This window comes from Argentina anserina, chromosome 7 (assembly GCF_933775445.1).
Source record: "Argentina anserina chromosome 7, drPotAnse1.1, whole genome shotgun sequence".
Taxonomy (NCBI): Eukaryota; Viridiplantae; Streptophyta; class Magnoliopsida; order Rosales; family Rosaceae; genus Argentina; species Argentina anserina.
In genome coordinates this window covers 17,699,395-17,719,967 of record NC_065878.1, presented here as the reverse complement: position 1 = coordinate 17,719,967, position 20,573 = coordinate 17,699,395, and the positions used below count along the sequence as shown (strand labels likewise).

At 37.2% G+C, this 20,573-nt stretch overlaps 3 protein-coding genes across 3 annotated transcripts in view; 2 read left to right on the top strand and 1 right to left on the bottom strand.

Annotated features, from left to right (window-relative positions):
• Nucleotides 1-20,573, bottom strand: part of LOC126802605 (mitochondrial import inner membrane translocase subunit TIM14-1) — a 258,334-nt gene that overhangs the window by 199,607 nt on the left and 38,154 nt on the right. The window lies entirely within an intron of this gene.
• LOC126802608 (aminodeoxychorismate synthase, chloroplastic) lies at nt 2,498-9,479 on the top strand. The gene is given in 15 exon segments (XM_050530255.1): nt 2,498-2,584; nt 2,587-2,844; nt 3,227-3,358; nt 4,087-4,154; nt 4,608-4,672; nt 4,819-4,885; nt 5,313-5,576; nt 5,665-5,791; nt 6,222-6,514; nt 6,951-6,985; nt 6,987-7,016; nt 7,206-7,308; nt 7,428-7,510; nt 8,225-8,842; nt 8,945-9,479. Coding segments are annotated over 15 exon segments (2,697 nt in total). The 5' UTR covers nt 2,498-2,511; the 3' UTR covers nt 9,426-9,479.
• Nucleotides 16,385-20,573, top strand: part of LOC126802587 (chorismate synthase, chloroplastic) — a 4,808-nt gene continuing 619 nt past the window's right edge. Inside the window, exons 1-11 of the mRNA XM_050530231.1 lie at nt 16,385-16,671; nt 17,231-17,381; nt 18,033-18,109; nt 18,234-18,292; nt 18,755-18,838; nt 18,929-19,021; nt 19,202-19,282; nt 19,722-19,853; nt 20,008-20,110; nt 20,235-20,329; nt 20,437-20,502. Coding sequence (XP_050386188.1) covers nt 16,533-16,671; nt 17,231-17,381; nt 18,033-18,109; nt 18,234-18,292; nt 18,755-18,838; nt 18,929-19,021; nt 19,202-19,282; nt 19,722-19,853; nt 20,008-20,110; nt 20,235-20,329; nt 20,437-20,502 — 1,080 coding nt within the window. The 5' untranslated portion in view covers nt 16,385-16,532. The remainder of the gene's footprint in view (nt 16,672-17,230; nt 17,382-18,032; nt 18,110-18,233; nt 18,293-18,754; nt 18,839-18,928; nt 19,022-19,201; nt 19,283-19,721; nt 19,854-20,007; nt 20,111-20,234; nt 20,330-20,436; nt 20,503-20,573) is intronic.

Genomic DNA, 20,573 nt, shown 5'->3' with positions numbered 1-20,573 from the left:
GGCCGGCTTATACGTTACTGCTTTAGACATTAGACCTGGATTAAAGCAAACTAAAATTTATAACTCGATTTTGTAAACTTATGTACGTCAATTAAAACTGATCGAGTGATTGATTAACGACGTTCAAGACTATCAATACGGCAAAACCCTAGTTATATGGATCCCCCAAAGATTCTGACATAGCTCGCAAACTGAAGTATTTGAGCTTATAGATGAAAAAGAAATTTAGAAAGCAACAATAATTAAAGAATCGACCTGCAAAGATTTCCCACTAATGAATGTAGACGATGTATGATCGAAAATGACAGTACGTAGGAGATCGTTTACTTAGACTTGAACTCGAAAGTTCTTTACCAACATCGCTGTTAACCTTCTAGCTAATCCAACTGACTACAGTTTAATTTAGGCATATGTATCATTATGCTTGCGAGTACTTAAAGGGTGCACGAGCTGAAGTGCTTAACCCCGCTGCAAATGTGCTCTGCAAATTGGGACGTACGTCCTTGGCCATGTGAGTTTAACTATAGCAACCATTACTCCTGTAAAATGAACATCAACCTTATTCTACATTCTGTGGTAAAAAAATTTAAAAGACACGTACGCATACTTCACTAGTTCACATGACACATCAAACAAAGTAAACAAACATGACTAGTTTGTATTTATCTTGTGATCAAGCAGTATCGAATTCCATTGGTTATCTCTTACGTAGATTATTAATATGTTAATTTCAATAAAAGATTTGAGATGTATAAGGAGACCTCATACGTACTCGGCTATTAGGTAATCCTAAGGAGAGCACCTAGCTTGTTGTCGAGGTTCAATTACTTTGTATGTGCGGAAGGGGTGTACGCACGGTCTAAATTAATAAACCTCTAGGGGCTCTAGATACATATCTAACCCCAATAATTTTTTACCATATATTGGAGTACAAAACGTGTATTCAATTGACCTCTACATATGCTACAGTACTACAGCTTGTGCAGGTAAAAGTTCAATGGAATTTGAACCCAAAATTTATTAAGGAGAACTGAATTGGTATGATACTATTGTATCATTGCCGATTTATTTGGATCGGATGGGTTGATTTGCTCATTTGAGTTGGCACATTTGGCGTGATATTTTTTAGAAAATAGTGGTGGTATGCGTCCCAAAATCTTATAATTGGTATGATAATATTGTAATATTACCGACTTATTTAATCAATTGGGTTGATTTGCAGTGACACATATGTGCCCGCCTACGCGTGATATTTACTAGAATATACATACCACTACCATCCCAACATTTTATGTACACTACTACTGTACCAAAGCCGACTTCGGTTTGTGTTGGCATAGAAGTGCCAGCATTAGCTGTCATATTTCAAGAAAATTACATACATACCACTAAGGCACTACCATCCTAGAATCTTATATTTGGTATACCACTACTGTATCATTACCGACTAATCGGGTTTGCTTGGGTCGATTTGGGTTGGCACTTGATGTGCCGCGCAGGACTCCCCTCTTCATTTGAATCTTGATTGATTCCGTTCCGGGGACTTCACCTCACTCTGCTCTGTCCGTATCGGGTGGGTAGGTCCCACATTCCTCACTCCACCAGGTTTCCTATGGTCGTTTCTGCCTCTCCTACCGCCCATAAAGCCTCTCTCTTCTGCTTCATCGTCCAATAACCCAATACGGAGCTACATCTCTCTCTCTCTCTGGAGCTTCGTCTGGCTCTTTTGAGGTTAGCTTCCCACACCATTCAAAGCTTTGTTGTTGTTGTGTTTCAAAGTTGTTTGCTTTTCAACAAAGTTTCATGCTTTCAATCAAAGTTTCAAGCTTCACAACAAAGCTTCATGCTTTTCAATCTGGGATTCGTAGGACAGAATAAGGGGTCGTTGTATTTGGTGTATATTCAATTTGTTGGCAGCTTTATAGTAGCTTAGTGATTTCAATTGTGAAAGTGAGTATCTTGATGCCTGGTAGCGGTAAAGGAAGTAGATGGACCCGTTTAGTTGTTTTGTTAATTGGTTTAGCTTTTGGTCGAGTTCATTGGTATAGTTAATGGTCATGCTGAATTGTATTGGAAGCAAATCATATGAATTTCTGAAGTTCTTGTTTTAGTTTGGTCTTTTTAATGCACTCCTCATTGATTTAGCTTCCAGTCACTTATAGTCATATCAAGTTTGCTCACCAACTTTTGCTTTAAACCCTTTATGGCATGTTGATAATGTGTGTGTTTGCCATTATCTATGATAGTTGATCATATATCTAATGGAGAGTTTTGTGTTATCATTAAATATGACATGGGACTTTGCTGACTCGAGTGGTAATGCACATCATGTTAAGGTTATGAGTGGATTTGCTGTACTTGATAAATACATGTAGGTGTATAGAAACTAAAGACCAAACTGCGAAATTGCTTTGCTTATTGAATTATTGGTGGTAGATCTAACTGTGTACATTGCTGTGTAGCAGGAGCCCTGTGATGCACATTCTTGCACAGTTTTCACTGAAAACAAATATGAAGTTCACCTTGTGTTCGTCATCTTCTGAGCTTAGATCTCCTTTTCTTGAGGGGTTGCCCAGATGTATAAACAGAATATGCTACCGCCTGATACGTCACTGAAGTTTGATAATTTTGTTAAGAAGGATAATGCTCAAGCATCTAATCATGATACTAGGAAGCTGGTGATGTCTAGCAATTTGATGCCTTGGTCCATAAAGGAGTCTCGTGAGGGAAAGAAACAGCTGGAAGAACATGGTCGGAAGTTGGAATATGTGAGGACATTACTGATTGACAACTATGATAGCTACACATACAATATATACCAGGAGCTGTCTGTCATTAATGGCTGTATGTGAGCTCTCTTTCTCTCCCTGTTTCTTTGAACCTATTTTCTTGCTTATATGCATTCTTATTATCTCTAACCCACTCTGTTCTTCTCTGATTGTACTGTTCTGATATCTTTAATGTTTGCATGCTTAGTCGATAGATTCTCCTAATGCCCTGATGTAGTTAACTCTGGCAAATGACGATAAGCATGTCCCTATTCATGCCTAATATAATGATAATGAGAACTGAATATTGCTTGTTACAGGAAAATAAATCTGTCTTGGTTAAGAACTTAGATACCATAAGATAGTAATAGAGCAAACTGATATTTACTCCTTTGTGCAAAAACAATAATTTGAGTTGGTTCCTTTAGTGTCAGACAGTTGGCTTATAATTGTACCAGTACCTCCCATTGTGGTGCGAAATGATGAGTTGACATGGAAAGATGTTTGTCATTACTTGTATGAAGAAAATGCATTTGATAACATTGTTATATCACCTGGACCTGGTTCTCCTACATGCCCAGCAGACATAGGTGAGAGAGAAAAATGAATTTATCCCTTTTCATGCTAGTTTCATCCTTATGTCTTGTTATAGCAGAAGGGAGCTTTGATTGATAACACAGTTATACTGTCGTGAAACTTCCTTTTTCCTTTTTGGCATCATTTGCTACTAGTAAATGACATTCTAACTAGGCCAAAAACAAAAACAGGAGGTCTAGCTATAGCCCTTGTTCAGCAGAGCTGACAACCTCAATAATATAAGTATGCTTCACATAATGCAAATAGTAATTGCCTAAATTTCACCCATCTAGGCAAAAATACATAATTTTACATGCTATTCTGGTAGGAGTTGGGAGACGGCTTTATTCCTGGTAGCAGTGTAATGATGTTTGGCACCTCTTAAGGCTGCAATTTTCCCCCCATAAAACCTTTTTAGGCATTTTCTTAGTTCTGAATAGAGATAATTTGTATTAAAATAACGGTGCTCTGTCAATTGATTTATCCCCTTTGCACAATTTCTTGTGTCTGTAGGTAATTAGTATTACACATACACAGTCACACATTTGTTTTGAACTTTTGTTCTCCCCGAAGTGATTATCTCTTCTACACTATTGTTGACCTGCAAACTATCACTTTTTTTGCATTTCGTAAGCTCTGTGGCCTTCTGTTTAATTCCTGTTTGCAGCTCCTTCTGTCCTTGCTTTTACTGTTTGAAAGTAATATTATGATTTTTTCATTGGAAACTATTCGAATCTCTCAGGAATATGTCTTCAGGTGCTGCTTGACTGCTGGAATGTCCCTATCTTGGGTGTTTGCCTTGGACATCAGGTTTTTTCATTTTCTTTTCATATTTTTCTTTTCGAGTACACAATATATCAAAATGTTATAGATGCATGCATAAGGGAAGATATGTATTAACTGAGTACATGACTATAAAGGCCACTGTTATCCATGGCTTATAAATGCAAACTGCAAAGTCATGTTGAACATTAATGTCAGATAATTCTTTTCAAAATTTATGTGAAGAATGAGAGCTACCTCATCTAAAATCTTAGGAATTTACATTCATGTTTCTCAATCTGAAGCCTTTAGGTCTTGCAAGAAGATTTTGTTTTTGTGTAATATACTTATACTTACGGTCTTACATATGGAATTTAGATATATGGTTCTGGTGAATGGATAATTTATAGTCATTGGCATGCATGTAATCCCTTTTAGACAACATGTAACTTAATCTGAATCATTGTTCTCTAAATGTGGTTTTGTTTTGTCCTCTAACAGGCTTTAGGCTATGTTCATGGTGCTAAAGTTGTCCATGCATCTGAACCAGTCCATGGACGCTTGAGGTATAAATTATGTATTTTTATCAGATTTCGTTTTATAGTGCTTACCTTTTTCTAAACAATAGGTTTTGTATTGAAGCTGTGCTTTGGTAATTATGGATTTCCCATGGAAATTCTATTGACTTTCTATTCATTTTTACCACATACAGTGAAATTGAGCACAATGGATGTGTACTTTTCAATGACACTCCCTCTGGCTACAACTCTGGATTTAAGGTCGTTCTTCTGTCATGACACCAATAACTTGATAAGATGGTTTGAATATTCAAATCTTGCCTAAAATTGGCAACAACAAAGACTAGTTCACTTTCTGTTCGCATCAAAATAAGTAGTTGTAAAATGCTCTAGTTTTCATGCTGATGATTCCATTTTATCTAGTATGATAGTGAAAACTACTGAGCATATTAATTTGCCAGTCTACAATAATTCTACACTTCATTAAGAAAAAATTTTCCATGAGAACTCTAGACACATTGTACTATTGTATTGAAATAATAATAAAAATATCAACTAATTTGCAATTATTGTAAGATCTCTTAGAGTACAGATAAGTTTGAATTTGGTTTTGCCGTACGATTGACCTTTTAGGTTCCTGACAGGCTTATTCTTACCTCTAACTAGCTATTGCCTTACGTAATTCTAGGTGGTTCGGTACCATTCATTGGTCCTAGATGCTAAATCACTCCCAGATAAACTCATTCCTATAGCATGGACTTCTTCTGTGAATGCACTTTCTTATATTGAGACCAAAGAGTCTGATGTTGCCTCTAAATATGTTGCTGATGGGTCTTTTTCAATGCAACCAAAAGATGGAAGGTATTCACCTTCCAGCCATTCGGGAAAAGTACAGAGTGAAAGGGTTATCATGGGCATTATGCATTCTTCGAGGCCTCATTATGGTGTACAGGTGTGTTGCATGATCATTGCAATTGTAAATGTCTTGTATCTGCTTTCTCTCTGCAATTCCATCCTGACTTTATGTTTTGACCCATCAGTTCCATCCAGAGAGTGTTGCTACTTGCCATGGAAGGCAAGTATTCAAGAACTTTAGAAAAATAACTGAGGATTATTGGCTGAGATCGAGGGCATCCTTCGTCAACATGCGGAATTTTCCTTTTACTGGTAAAGTTGAACCTGTCCATTCTTCCCTGGTTAACTTTGTCAAGACTCAAGACTATCGTTCATGCCATATCATTTGCTCAAACCAATATAGGTAGGTTTAACACATTCTAAGCCACATGCAGATGTAATATAATTTCATATCCATGCCATCATTTTCTGACTATTCTGAGAAACTGGAGACCTGCTTTGGCTTTATGTGGTTGCTACAAAATGTCAGCTGTCTCTTTTCGGGAATATTATTCTTACAATCTAGTATTTGCTTTACAAAGCTAAAGTTATGACTTTGATTGCATGAATGCTATAGATGTCTAGCATCTAGACCTCTAGCTTATGCTAGCAATACCAGTTAGTTTTGTTTGCCTTGTTACAATTATTATTCATCATCATATTTATTTCTATGAACTGCAAGTGACCTTTAAATCCTTTTTAGCACGCATGCCTCATGCTGGCCAACTATCGACAGACATTCCTAAACATAGGCAACTACAAAATAATGTGGAAGGTCACTTATATAAAGATGCAGATAACATAAGTTGCTCTGGTATGGTTGATATGGTAAACCTTTTGCATTCAAGTATCACTGTTAAAGATTTGAGGTTGAAATGGAAGAAATTCAAGCACTTGGCCGGTCAAGTTGGCGGAGCAAAAAATATATTTTGTGAACTGTTTGGACAAGATAAAGCTGAAAACACATTTTGGTTGGACAGTTCATCAATAGAGAAGGTTTGTTGATTACTCAGTATCTACTTTTTGTTATTGAACAACTCAGTTGTCTTCTGTGGCATTGGATTTTAGTTATTGTTCTTACATTTCTTTTAAAGGGTAATGTTCAGTGCATTTTATATTGAAATTGTGTTGTGGCATGGGCGTGCTAGGTACAACTCCCAGCATTATTGTCCCTTAAGTGATGAATGTTCTTGAAGGTTGTTTTTTGTTTTGCTTGGGGCTTGCTAGTTACAACTTTTACTATGATTTTCATATTCATGAATGATTTTTAAGGTTTGAGTTGAGTCGTTGACATTAAGACACACCCACACACACACACACACACTCTCTCTCTCTCTCTCTCTCTCTCTCTCTCTCTCTCATGGTAGTTTTAAGATTACCATAAGAGTACGATTTATTATGGTGTTTACAGTCTCTTTTTCATAATGTTCAGAGAAGAGCACGATTTTCATTCATGGGAGGAAAAGGATAAAAGGTTGATGTCATTGTGTGATAAAAGGTTTGAATGAACATTGATTTGGAAAATTTTGGCATTGAAGTTTATATTTTGTTTGACTCGTATATCGTTGTCCCACCACCTTATATTCTTACTGGTTTAACTGTTACAAGTACATTTTACATTAAAGCTGTTATGAGTATGATTAGCTTGAAGGATTGGACTAAAGTAGCATATATTGCATTGTTTCAGTGATACGACTTTAAAGGGAAGAGGTCTTTTATCTGTTCAGGATGCTCAAGGCTCTATTAAACATTCTTTTTTGGAAGAAGGTTTTTTTGATTTTTTGAAAAAGGTGTCATTATATTACAGCTTGTGGTGTACTCTTCCTGTGCATGGCGATAATTCTTTAATGCTTATAAATCAATTACAGTCTACTCAGTTTTGAATGATATTTGTTTGATTATGTTTCAGGAGCTCCTTTCATTTTGTTATGACAAAAAGGAATATGAAAAACTCCCGTTTGATTTTCATGGTGGATATATTGGTTACCTCGGGTATGCAGTTAAGTTTAATTGAACGTAACATTCTCGGACCATCTTTTCTCTATTTTAATATCCTGGGCACAACCGGTTAGGATGTCTTTTACAAAAACTTGTTCTTTTACAAAGACTTAATATAGAAGATTTCTTTTACACTCCAGTAATGTATTTGTTGAATTTCCTATGTTTTAGATAATTCTTACGATGCTCTGCGTCCTTAAACGTCAATTGTAAGTTTTTATCGACAAGTCTCATTTGTAGTATATAAGTCACCTTTGCACAAATGAATATTTTGTCCAGATGTTGTTTTCCACTTTTCCCAATCTTGTTGAGTTGTCTATAGTTTTCTACCAAGTAATTGAGTTCCGGCATCTCGAAGAAAACCCCTTCGAGTAATGTAAGGACTTCTCCAATAAAAATGATTTCGCATTAGTAAAAGGAAAGAAAAAAAAACAATGGTGCTCATGGGTAGTTGAGTGTCCTTTAATCAAAGGGACACACTGTACGAGAATCTGACTCTGAGGATAATACAGATATCCACTCAAGTGACTCCACTCTTTAGCTGTCCTTTTGGTTGAGGCTTCTACAGCTATCATATCTCTCCCTTGGTGTCTTTTTCATGCTATGGATTGAATATCTATCACTAGCACACCAAAAATTAAATTGCCATGGATTTGGTACATGGCTATCATGTTAGATCATTAATATTTATTGAATTCTGCAATGCAGGTATAACCTAAAAGTTGAATGTGGTGTGGATTCTAATCGCCACAGATCCCAGACTCCAGATGCTTGTTTTTTCTTTGCTGATAACCTTGTAGTTGTTGATCACCGAAATGTTGATGTTTACATACTGTCTGTAGATGAAGTATGCAGACCTTTGACACCATGGTTGGATGATACAGAACAGAAGCTTCTCAACTTAAAAGCTTCAGTTACAGGGGACACAAAGAAGCCAACTTTATCGATTCTAAGATCTTCGCCGTGTCAAGGAAGTTTTAATGGTGATAAATCAAGAGAAGCATATATAGAAGATGTTGACAAGTGCCTGGAATACATCAAATATGGTGAAAGTTATGAATTATGTCTGACAACTCAGATGCGAAAAAGAATTGGGGACATAGACTCGTTGGGACTTTACCTCCATCTAAGAGAAAAGAATCCAGCGCCATATGCCGCCTGGCTTAATTTTTCAGATGAAGACCTATCTATTTGCTGTTCTTCCCCTGAGCGTTTCTTACAATTGGATAGAAATGGTGTACTCGAAGCAAATCCCATTAAGGGTACAGTAGCTCGTGGTCCAACGCCAGAGGAAGACGAACAACGCAAACTACATCTGCAGTATAGGTATCTTTCTTCCATTTTAGGGGATTAAAAGAATTTCAGCATATATGTTTTACTATGTGTTTCCCCTAACATTTTAACGTTCTTTCCCTTACACTATTCCAATGAGAAGGATCAAGCTGAAAATCTGATGATAGTTGATCTTCTAAGGAATGACCTTGGTCGTGTGTGTAAGCCTGGCTCAGTTCATGTGCCACGTCTTATGGAGGTTGAATCATATGCTACGGTTCATACTATGGTCAGCATAATCCGTGGGCAAAAGCGGTCTGATGTGGCTGCAATTGATTGTGTGAGAGCAGCATTTCCTGGTAGTTCAATGACGGGTGCACCTAAATTGAGATCTATGGAACTTCTTGATTCAATCGAAAGTAGTTCTCGAGGTATCTACTCGGGCTCCATTGGATTTTTCTCATATAACCAGACATTTGATCTAAATATAGTTATTAGAACTGTTGTTATACACGAGGGTGAAGCTTCAACAGGAGCTGGGGGAGCGATTGTTGCCTTATCAAATCCTGAAGACGAGTACGGGGAAATGGTTTTGAAAACTCGAGCTCCAACAAAAGCTGTACTAGAATTTTTATAGGGATATCAGTACATTTTTGGCTTTTACACTTTCCCTCGTGGTCAGTGTTACATTGTTAAAGAAAAAAAAAACTCATACAGGCCTGTGGAAAATACCAGGCTACATAGCGTTGCTTGCTTATTCCTTCATATTTGATTTGTTTGTCAAAACAAATAAAGTATCTTTCTTATAATCTCATTACACTTTTACATGGTGGCATAAAAGACCAGCTCTGACTTTTCAAAAAAAAAAAAAAAGACCAGCTCTGAGCCTTTTGGTTGTTTCCTCAATTCTGTTTGTTTCCGAATTTAGAGACTCACGGTTTGTAAGTGTAATAACCCGAAAAATTCATATCTAATTTCCAATGAGTTTATGGATATTATTAAGTTGGTCATTGTCTAATTTTACTAGCCGAGAATGAAACGAAAGGGTTCGAAATATTAATTGTTCGGAAACGTTTAATTTGACGAGTCTAAGAGTTGACTTTTGAATCATTGAGATTCTTAGGAAACTTCTTACATGAAAATCGTAGAGCTCGTCGATACAAATTAGTGGACACGTGGCACGCCTAAATCGGAGTTCGTATGAAGAAGTTACGAATCAAAAGATATTTGGACAATTTTCGAAAATAGTATAAATAGAGGAATTAAAGAGAAAAATGGGAGAAAAATCAGAAATTCGGATTGGTACTGTTTAAGGGTAATGTTCACCCCGAAAAAAATCCAGAAATTTCTTTCCCGAGCAGCTGACTTTGGGCCGCCGGATCTCCGCCGTCCGGCCACCATAGAGCGGCGCACCGGTCACGTTTGAAAGGTTGCTGCATCCCCTGTCGATTGGTGGTAGCGTCACCCGCCATCTCGCCGCCGTTTAGGAGCGGTGAAGCCCGGAAGTTCTCCTGAAAAAACATATTTCGCCGAACTTCAACTCGTCGGATCTCCCTCCTCCGGCAACCAATCGGTACGATTCTTGTTTCATTTTGAAGGTCTCATTCCATACTAAAACCCTTCAAAATATTTAACCCCAATTGTTGTGTTCTAGGAAAATCGAAGAAAAGAAATTCTAGGTTTTTTAATTGGGGCTTTTCGGTTCTTGTTAAATTGAAGTGTTTAGGCTCAGAATTAGACTTTGTGGTGAACTAGGAAGTTGTTAGGAATGTCATTTAGATTGTGGTGGTGAAATTTGGTGATCATTGGTGGCGGTCGGTGAACAGTGACGCCGCATTAATAGCACAGTGAATAGTGTTTTGCAACAGTAAATGTGAACAGTGTTAGTAAACAGTAATACGAACAGTGTTTTGGTGAAAAACAGTTCTATGAACAGTGTCGAGGCAAATAATTACTGTGAAACCGTGTTTTGTTAAAACGGTAACTGTGAACAGTGTTTAAATAAAAACAATACATTGGAACAGTGATTAGTAAAACATGAACAGTGTTTTGTGAACAATGTTTTATGAACAACATTTAGCTGTACTGAAATCGTCACTTGATATTTTACGTATCATTTTCTAAGCATTTATCATGCTATTAGGTGACTGACGAAACGAGTGAGGAAATTATTTTCAGTGTCATGGAAGTTGCACGCAGGAAAGAAGGTGAGTAAAAATCTCACATATTTACGAATCTACCCTTGCAGAGATTCAAGATTATGCAGAATTTTAAAAAATGATATATGACATGTATATGATATAGTGGAATATATATTTGTATAAATTGTAAATAGGTACATATATAGTTTGCTATATTATATACTGTTATGATTTCGTTGTGAATATGTTATTTTGATGATGAGATTTATATATCGAGCATGTGATTTGTTTTGTACAATATGACATGATGATTATTGTACGTGGTTTTAACATGGAGATTGTTAAAACGTTTTTGTCTTCGGACGTGATCTTGTCTACGGACGTGTAATGTCTTCCGACGAGTTTTGTCTTCGGACCAGTCTTCGGACGTGTTTGGCATGTCGGAACCTAGCCTTTGGCCGGGCGAAAGTTACGATACAGTTAGAGCTCTAGTCTGTCTGCCGAAGTACTGCATGTGAGGTAACAGATGAGTTATCGGCTCATGAGTACTCATATTTTTGGATGTTAGGTAGCAGGAGATTGCCCAATGTCGGCGGTGTACTACATGAGGGGTAACAGAGGTGTACCAACGCTCATGAGTACCCGTGTTATAAATGCATTTGGGTAAACAGAGGGGTTGCCCAATTTCTCATGAGCACTTTCATTTTCATATTTTTGGACAACCAGATGGGCCGTCCATTGACTCATGAGTGCATTTATAATTGATGTTTTGTGATTTTCGTATATATTGATATGCGGGTGGTATTTGTTATTTTACTCATACGAGCTGGAAAGCTTACCGGGTTTGTGTTTACAATCCCGGTGCACCAATTCGATAGTGTAGGGGATAACTTCGCAGGTGTGGATTAGCGGGAATCGACGGACCGCTCAGAAGACTTGGAGTTATTTATTTACATCCTGTGGTGAGGATTTTGTGTGGATTTTTTTGTGAGGATTATACATTTCCATTTTTTATAATGTCGAATTATAAATTTGGTTTGTAATAATCGGTTGACTGAGTTGTATTTTGAACTCAGAGATGATCCGCTGTGGCATTTAAAATGGTTTCGATTCATTGAGATTGTTTTAGTATTTTTCATGACTTCGAAATTTGAGTTTTTATGCTCAAAATTTTGGGGTCGTGACAGTAAGCCTTGCTTCTGCAATTACCTCGACTTTTCTCCCAGATATGATCTATGATCAGCATACCAACAAAAGAAGAAAGAGAATAAGGAAGCTGTTGAGGGTGATAATGAATCTGAACTCTCAAGAATCATAGGAGTGACTTTGTAGCAAAAGTCAGAATGCTGCTGTTGGCATTCCTACTGGCTACTGGTATAGTTTGATATCAAAACATGTAGATTAGATATTAGTGAGCTTTTAGTCGTATTTGTCACTTCATTAGGTCATTTGTACAGTTAGCTCTTGAGTCTTCTCTCAAATAAAAATGCAGGATCAGGAAGATCTGCATCATTACCCAGCATGAGAAGAATCATGTTTACCCGGTCAGTGGCATACTCTTGGCCGCACAAGAAACTGAAGAAAGCGACCTGGATGCATCTCAGAACTTCATCGACACTGTATGATTCCATTCCGTTATTCACCAGAAATAAATCAACTACTTTGGTACAAATTTAAGAACCTGAAATAAAAAGCTTACATTATCACTCATCATCAGAACAATTAACATTGTGCCATGTTATCTATCAATGCCAGGAAAGACGTTGTATGCAAAAGCCTTGAAAGCTCATTCTTTTCAACAGACTTGACCTTGGGTAGTATCTGGTTTTCCTTATACCAGTAATCATTCCTTGAACCAAAAACCCCAAGCTGTATATATCTGACTTAACTGAAATCAGACCTCGCATTGCATACCACATCTAAACCACTAGAACAGTAGAAACAAAAGCTATCGCAAACATAGAAAACAAAAGATTGTTGTAAACATACAAAACAAAAGAAAAGAATAGGCCGGCCTCGTGAAATATAGACTTGGGACCATATTCTCTTGTGATATGCATTCATCCATTATGCGTCATGGAGGATATCAAGGATAATGAAAATAACTGTTACGGATAAGTAATTAAGTATCTGGCTAAAATGTGTCGTTGATTAAGAAACATGGCGCTTTGAGACGATATGTCAAGTCTGCAATGTTGGTCTTCACCTTGAATCCTTGATTTTGTGATTTTTGGGGCAGGACCCCACGACTCAATGTCTTGTTTATATGTTGTAGCTCCAACATCTACTTATATAGTAATCATTAAACCCTAAAGTCCTCCCTTAATGATGTTAACTAAGAAATTGATAAGTCACCATAAACACTGAAATAACATATTACGTTGTGTCGTTGTAAATCTAAAAATTCATTATTGATTCCTGTCAAACTAGGTGAGATATATTAAACCACAATGATAACTAGGTGTTGTACATTTCTCAATGGCTTCTTTGTCTCTCTCATCCAAACCCCTTCTGAGTTCTGCTTCAAGAAACGAAAGCCTTTCAAGATTGCGCTCCTTCCCCTCCCTGCATGTCTCTGTCTGGCCTAGAACCGCCAAGATGCTCCGTCAGTTTGAGAACTCTCTTCATTTCAATTTTCTTCAATAAAGTTAATGTCTTCATTTATATTGCTTAGCTAAGATCAGTGCCTCATTGGACGAGGCTGTATATGATCTTGATATGTTTGCATTGTGTTAGAAAAAGTTTATTGCATACAGTTACGCTTGAAGAAAACTTGTGTATACTGTGGAGTGAGTTTCTGGTACAATGTGTATTCAAGTGCAAATTTTGATATGAAAAGCTGAATTTCTTTCCGTCCAAAAATCCGTGAACTTTTTTCTGGAAAAAGATAAGAACTAGAATATGCTAGCATATCGAGTTTATGAAGATTATGTGCCACGTACTTCAAAACATCTGAAATATTTTCTGCTGGATTTCAGAGGTGCAAGCAGTTGGGAGTACTTTTGGGACTTACTTTCGTGTCACAACTTATGGAGAGTCTCATGGTGGTGGTGTTGGTTGTGTAATTGATGGAGTTCCTCCTCGGAGACCCTTATCTGAAGCTGATTTGCAAGCCGACCTCGACAGAAGGTAATTTGATATGGGGACTTTTCTTTTCATATTCATTTTAGTAGTTGATGCCTCTTCTAATTTGCGTTTTGGCATTTGTATCCTTGATTTAAGACAATATTCTTCTATTTTCATATGTTTGTTAATTACATTTGCTTCTCTTGGTTATCTGGATCTTTAGTAATAAGTTGTTTTAAGACTGGAAATAGCAGCATATTCATTCCTGATCTTCACTTGTCTCGCTTAATATATGTGTTTTAAAGCTGAAGATTGATTTGAAGTTTCTGTTTTTTGTTTTGTTATGGAATGGAATGGTGCAGCGGTTCCAGTGGTGGAGGCTGCAGTAGCGTTAGTGCTCATAGATCAATTAATGGCTCAATTTGCCCAAAGCCATCTCTTCCCTTACAATCCTGATGTAGAAGAACCTCTCTCCCAAGTAGGGGTGGACACGGGTCAATGCGGTTCGGGTTTCGATAAAACTTAATACCAATCTAAATTTTAAATTCGGTTCGGTTCGGTTTGATTTTCCCATTTTTAAGACTTTAACCCACAACCCAACCCAACCTGTACAGTTCGGTTCGGTTCGGTTATTTTTCGGTTTTACCCGTATACTAAAAACGTAATAATACATTAATTTCAATAAATAAAGTTTAAGAAAAATCATAAATTTCAAGTCCATCAAAATAATGCTCAAAATCCAAAGTTTTAAATTTTTCAAACAAAATAAAAAACATATAAGTAAAATAACATTAGTATCCAAAGCATGATTGGCAATTTGGTATCACCACAATTCTCATCTCTCAAGCTCGCATGAATGAGTTTGATCTTAGAGGTAATATATCACATGATCCACCCTCGGCATGATCTCTATATGATATTCTCAAACTCTTTGACAATTCATCTACATGCATGGTTGCACACAATAAGAAAAAGAAGAAGAAGCAAAACACAATCATACATATAACAAAACCAACTATCACATTAACTAAATTCAATATATAATTAGAAAATAAAATTTTACCTCTTTCCGCATTTTCACAAATCTCAATCTCCTCACTTGTAGGCACATGATGCAAAGCAGTATGTTCACCCCTAAGCTAACTTTGAGTACATATCAATGCTTCTACCATTTTAAGACTTAGAAAGTAGGAGACTGAGAGATATTTGCAAAGAAGTCTTTTTGGTTTGAGATAGAGGAACTAAGGAAGCAAGACGGCTAAATAATGCGCCTCTTATACATTAGGTCAATTAGGTTAGAAATTAGCTGCGGCTGTGAGGCCGACTACACTATTTTTTTATTTAAAAAATAATAATAATGTAAAATTATAAATATGACAAAATGATGGTGTTTTTTGTAACGTTGACCATTGACTTTGAGTTTTTCGGGTCAGTTTAGTTTCTAAGGGACTGAACCCAAAACCCAACCCAAACAGAATCAGTTCGGTTCGGTTTTTTAATTTTCGGTTCGGTTTTATTTGAGTTTCGGTTTTTTCGGATTCAGTTTGGGTTCGGACCTGTTTTTTCGGTTTTCGGGTCCGTTTTTCCACCCCTACTCCCAAGTGAACTCCCTTGGTAATAAGTAATAACAATGATGCATGTTCAAAATTATGATTTGTAGATGTAATAGTATGGAGTGAAATTTTTTATTAAAAGCATAATGTTTTTATGAATATGTTTGGTTAGTGTATGGTGAGGTCCTGTTGATCTAAAAATCAGACGTTTCTACTTCTACCTTGCATTTGAATCAATCTAAACCTGAGTATGCTTCTCCTGATCTTCATAGATTCCGTTGGATGGGAGTATATGTTCGATCCATGTAAGATAACTACATCATTTTGCTTAAGCTCTCAAGAATTATAGGAGTTGCTACATAGTCAGAATCAGAAGGCTTCTGCTTGCATTCTTACACTGGTATAGATAGCTTGACAACATACATGCGTGTTGTGAGATTAGTGAGCTTCTTATTTATTGTGGGGGCTGCAATCCAGGAAACACGATATGTGAGTTTATGTTAGATACAGTACTGGCAGAAACAACAACATTATTCTAGAATGAATTGAAACAACCTCCGGTATATTGCACACTTTATAAATAGCCAAACTGCCTCGAGATTAGAACGAAGTTTAGAGAAAAAAGTTAACATGGTGACGACGTCGTTTCAGTCGCTGAGAAGTTAACCTCTGTAAGTTTTTCCTTCAAAGTAACAAACGAAACAAAAACCCCCCCAAACTCCAACTCATAGAAACGGTCCTACTCTTACCAAAGCCAAAACAGAGCAAAAATAAAAGTTGACGTCGATTGAGTCATTGAGAGAAAAGAAGAGAAGAAGAAGAGTGGTGGTGGTTGGTGAAGTGAGCTGGTGGCACCTACCCCCTTCCTTTCTCTCCTTTTATCTGATTCCAAACAAAACACATCACCCACCTTGTTCGCTTATTTCTCTTTGTTCTTGTTGTTCTTGTTGTTGTTGGTCTGAGCTTTTGTTAGTTCCAACTTCAATGGCTTCTTCGTCTCTCTCATCCAAACCATTTCTGGGTTCTGCTTCAAGGACCGATTCCCTTTCTGGGTTCTGCTCCGATCTCCGACACCTCTCCTCCGTTCAGTTCTCCGTCCGCCCTCGAACGGCTAATAAGCTCCGTCAGTCTCTCTCTCTCTCTCTCTCTATCTCTCTCTCTCTCTCTGTGTTCATTTGTGTTTTATTCTATAAAGTTTATATCTTGATTGGTATATTATATAGCTGAGATCATTGAATGAGGCTCTGTGTGTGTGAAGCTTAATTCTTTGCATTTTGTGTTGGGATTTTATTGGAATGCAATGTTGTTTCTGGGTTCTGTTTGTGCTTAGAGGGAAGTTGTGTATGTTGTGGAGTGAGTTGCTAGTACAATGTGTGTTCAAGTGTGGATTTTGATATGAAAAGGATGAATCTTTGTTTGTTTTGGTCCAAAAAGTCGTGAACTTTGGTCCGACATGTTAAGTCAATGGTGTTGTTGTGTGTTTCCAACTAGTTTATGTTAGCATGCCAGGGGTTTGTAGAATGAGTGCCTGCGGTCTCTATTCACTCTAATTGAGAGAGGGTTCGGAAGATACGTTTTGGTTCTATTGGGAGATTGAAAATAAATAAGGGAGTGTGTGTGAGGGGCTGTAGTTAGTTAGAAGTTGGACTTTACAATGTCTGAAATGTTTTCTGCTGGGTCAGAGGTGCAAGCAGCTGGGAGTACTTTCGGGAACTACTTTCGTGTTACAACTTATGGAGAGTCTCATGGTGGTGGTGTTGGTTGTGTAATTGATGGAGTGCCTCCTCGGAGACCCTTGTCTGAAGCTGATTTGCAAGCGGACCTCGACAGAAGGTATTTTGATATTCATGTTTTGAAATTTGTGGGTAGTTTACCCCCCACCCTTCCCAAATCTAATTTGCATCAGTATTTGTATGGTATCCATTCCTTATTTCATGTTAGTTTTTTTAAGGACTTCTGGCAGTATGTTCACTATTGTAAATCTATTTCTCTATTGGAAAGGGATGCTCTCTACAGTCTCTACTTACAAGTTGATGATAACCTCTCTTAAATGTTGAGACTATTTTGGTTAGTACAAAGGTTTAATTTATCTCTTGGCCTTGATTAAAACCTTGTAATCAGTACAGCATATGTGGTGAGGTTTCTGTTATGTTTTGGATATTATGTACTATTCATCATGGTTTACATTTATCATAGGTTTCTTGATGTTAATAAATCTGGAAGTTGATTGATGTCCTTTTCTTGCAATTTTTTTTTGCCTTGTTCTCTCTCTCTCTCTCTCTCTCTCTATATATATATATATATATATATATATATTATAGTGGTAGTTGAACGTATTAAAATGGCCTAATATTATTTCAAGAGACCTTAATTTCGGATTATTTTCTATGTAATCTGGGGTAGGGTGTTACCATAGTTATTGGTGTCTGAGTTATTTCGATGCAAGCCTTTCCATGGGTTAAGTGATTAGAGTTGTTGTAACAGGAGGCCAGGTCAGAGCCGAATTACTACACCTAGGAAGGAAACCGACACATGTAAAATACTTTCAGGAGTCCATGAAGGTTAGATCTCTGTGTACCTTCCTTCTTCCTTTTTTCTTTAATCTTGTTTTTTGCTCGGATAAGATTATATTTCCTGAAGTCATTAGTGTATACTCTGATTGTGACAATATAATATTAACTTCAGGATTAACTACGGGGACTCCAATTCATGTGTTCGTCCCGAATACTGATCAGAGAGGACGTGTAAGTGTATGCATAGGGAAAAAATCTTTATCAGTTTTTTCAGTAATTAACATTATTATGATGTTCGTCGTTTTTTGGGCTATCAGTTTGTACTTCCATTTGCTCTGTAGAGTTCTGCATTGGAGGTTTCAGATTTATAAATATTACTATATTAGTACTACATGAATCTGTGCACTTATGTATCAAAACTCAAATGAATATGATGATGCTGGTGCTTGTTTCTTGTTCAAACACTTATGATTGCATATTGGAGGAGCTGTTAAACACAATGTGAGAGCTGTAGAACTCCTAAATGGTTTACTGTTGTGTTTCTGTATGATATCTTGCTTGTAAGGTATTGGAAAGTGTAAATTGACCATAACATGTGTGTTCTTTTACATAGTCAATCACTTGTCTCTTAAGCTGTTTTGTACTCAAGTGAGTGAAGTGACAATGCTTATAGTTCTGTTGTTTGATTCTTAGGACTATGATGAAATGTCGATAGCTTATAGGCCTTCGCATGCAGATCTCACATATGACATGAAGTACGGTATCAGATCAGTGCAGGTAATTTTTGTTTAACGACTGAAACTCTGAAAGGTTCACAAACATCTTTAAGTTGCAAATTTTTAATCTTAACCCAATCTTTAATTGAAGGGTGGTGGTAGGTCTTCAGCTAGAGAAACAATAGGAAGAGTTGCTGCAGGAGCAGTTGCCAAGAAAATCCTTAAGGACTTCTCAGGAACTGAGGTGAGTATGTACTTTGTGAGCATGCATGCTTTTCTGTGGAATAGTTGGACTTTCGACTCTTTTTTAGTACAATGGAGACGAGCACAGTTTACTTCTCTGAAAATTATCATCTGCACATCCTTTTACTAATATTCATGTTGCTTTATTCAAATCGTACCCCAATGTTTGTCACATCTGCAGGTTTTTGCCTATGTTTCACAAGTTCACAAGGTTGTACTCCCAGAGGACTCGGTTGATCATTACACTCTGGCACTTGATCAGGTGTGAATATGCATACTAAAGTTCAGTGTAGGAAGCAAGCGCACACACACACACACACACACACACACACACACACACACACACTCACACACACACGAATACTTTGACACATGAGCAGGTATTTTTGTTGAACGTCCCATATACATGTAACATATTTTTTACACATCTAACCCAATACGATTCAAGAACCGTCTACATCTAAACTGATCTTGGATAATTAACGACCGTTATTGTGAAGCCTATTATTTTTTAGATATTTTTAAGAATTAAAATATTTTTCTAAGTTTATGGATTTTATAAATTATTATTATTCCTTTTACTGTATTTCCCAAATTCAAATGTCTTTATCTGTGCGCACCTTTATGAGAATTACTGTTCAATTCTACATGCTCATGCTTGTTCATTAGCTGAACTAGTCTTTCTGTGAAACATTTGCCAGATAGAGAGTAATATAGTTAGGTGTCCAGATCCTGAATATGCAGAGAAGATGATTGCTGCCATTGATGCTGTTAGAGTGAGAGGGGAATCAATTGGTGGTGTTGTCACGTGCATAGTTAGAAATTGCCCACGGGTATCCCTCCTCTCTCCTCTCTCTCTCTCTCAACTGTCATACACTATTACTTGTGCATGTTCACTAGTACACGTTTCTCAGTTTTCTAGATTGTTTTACAGATTCGTCCATTGAGTAATGTTTTCATTACTGAAGTTTCAGTCTTAAACTCCAGGGTCTTGGTTCGCCTGTGTTTGACAAACTTGAAGCTGAACTTGCTAAAGCTTGCATGTCATTACCTGCAACAAAAGGATTTGAATTTGGAAGCGGGTTTGCAGGTTAAAATTCATGAATATTTCATGTACTTCCATATGGTGGTTGCATTTAAATGTCTAAAATTGGACGTGGTGATATAGGATGGTTGCTAGATCTTTCATGTTCTTACTCATGATGATATGTCAGGTACCTTTTTAACTGGGAGTGAACATAATGATGAGTTCTATGTGGATGAACAAGGACGAGTGAGGACAAGAACAAACCGCTCTGGTGGGACACAGGTATAGATTTGAAAATATCGATTACCTACTTATATGTGAAGCCAATTGTGAAAATGTTTTTTCCTTGATCATGTCTGGTACACTGATATTGTGCATGTGGCAATTAGGGAGGAATATCTAATGGGGAAATCATAAACATGAGAATAGCTTTCAAGCCAACAGCTACAATTTCAGTAAGTGTGACATCTCTCTCTCTCTCTCTCCCCCCCCTCCCCCCCCCCCCCCCCCCCCCCCCCCCCCGCCC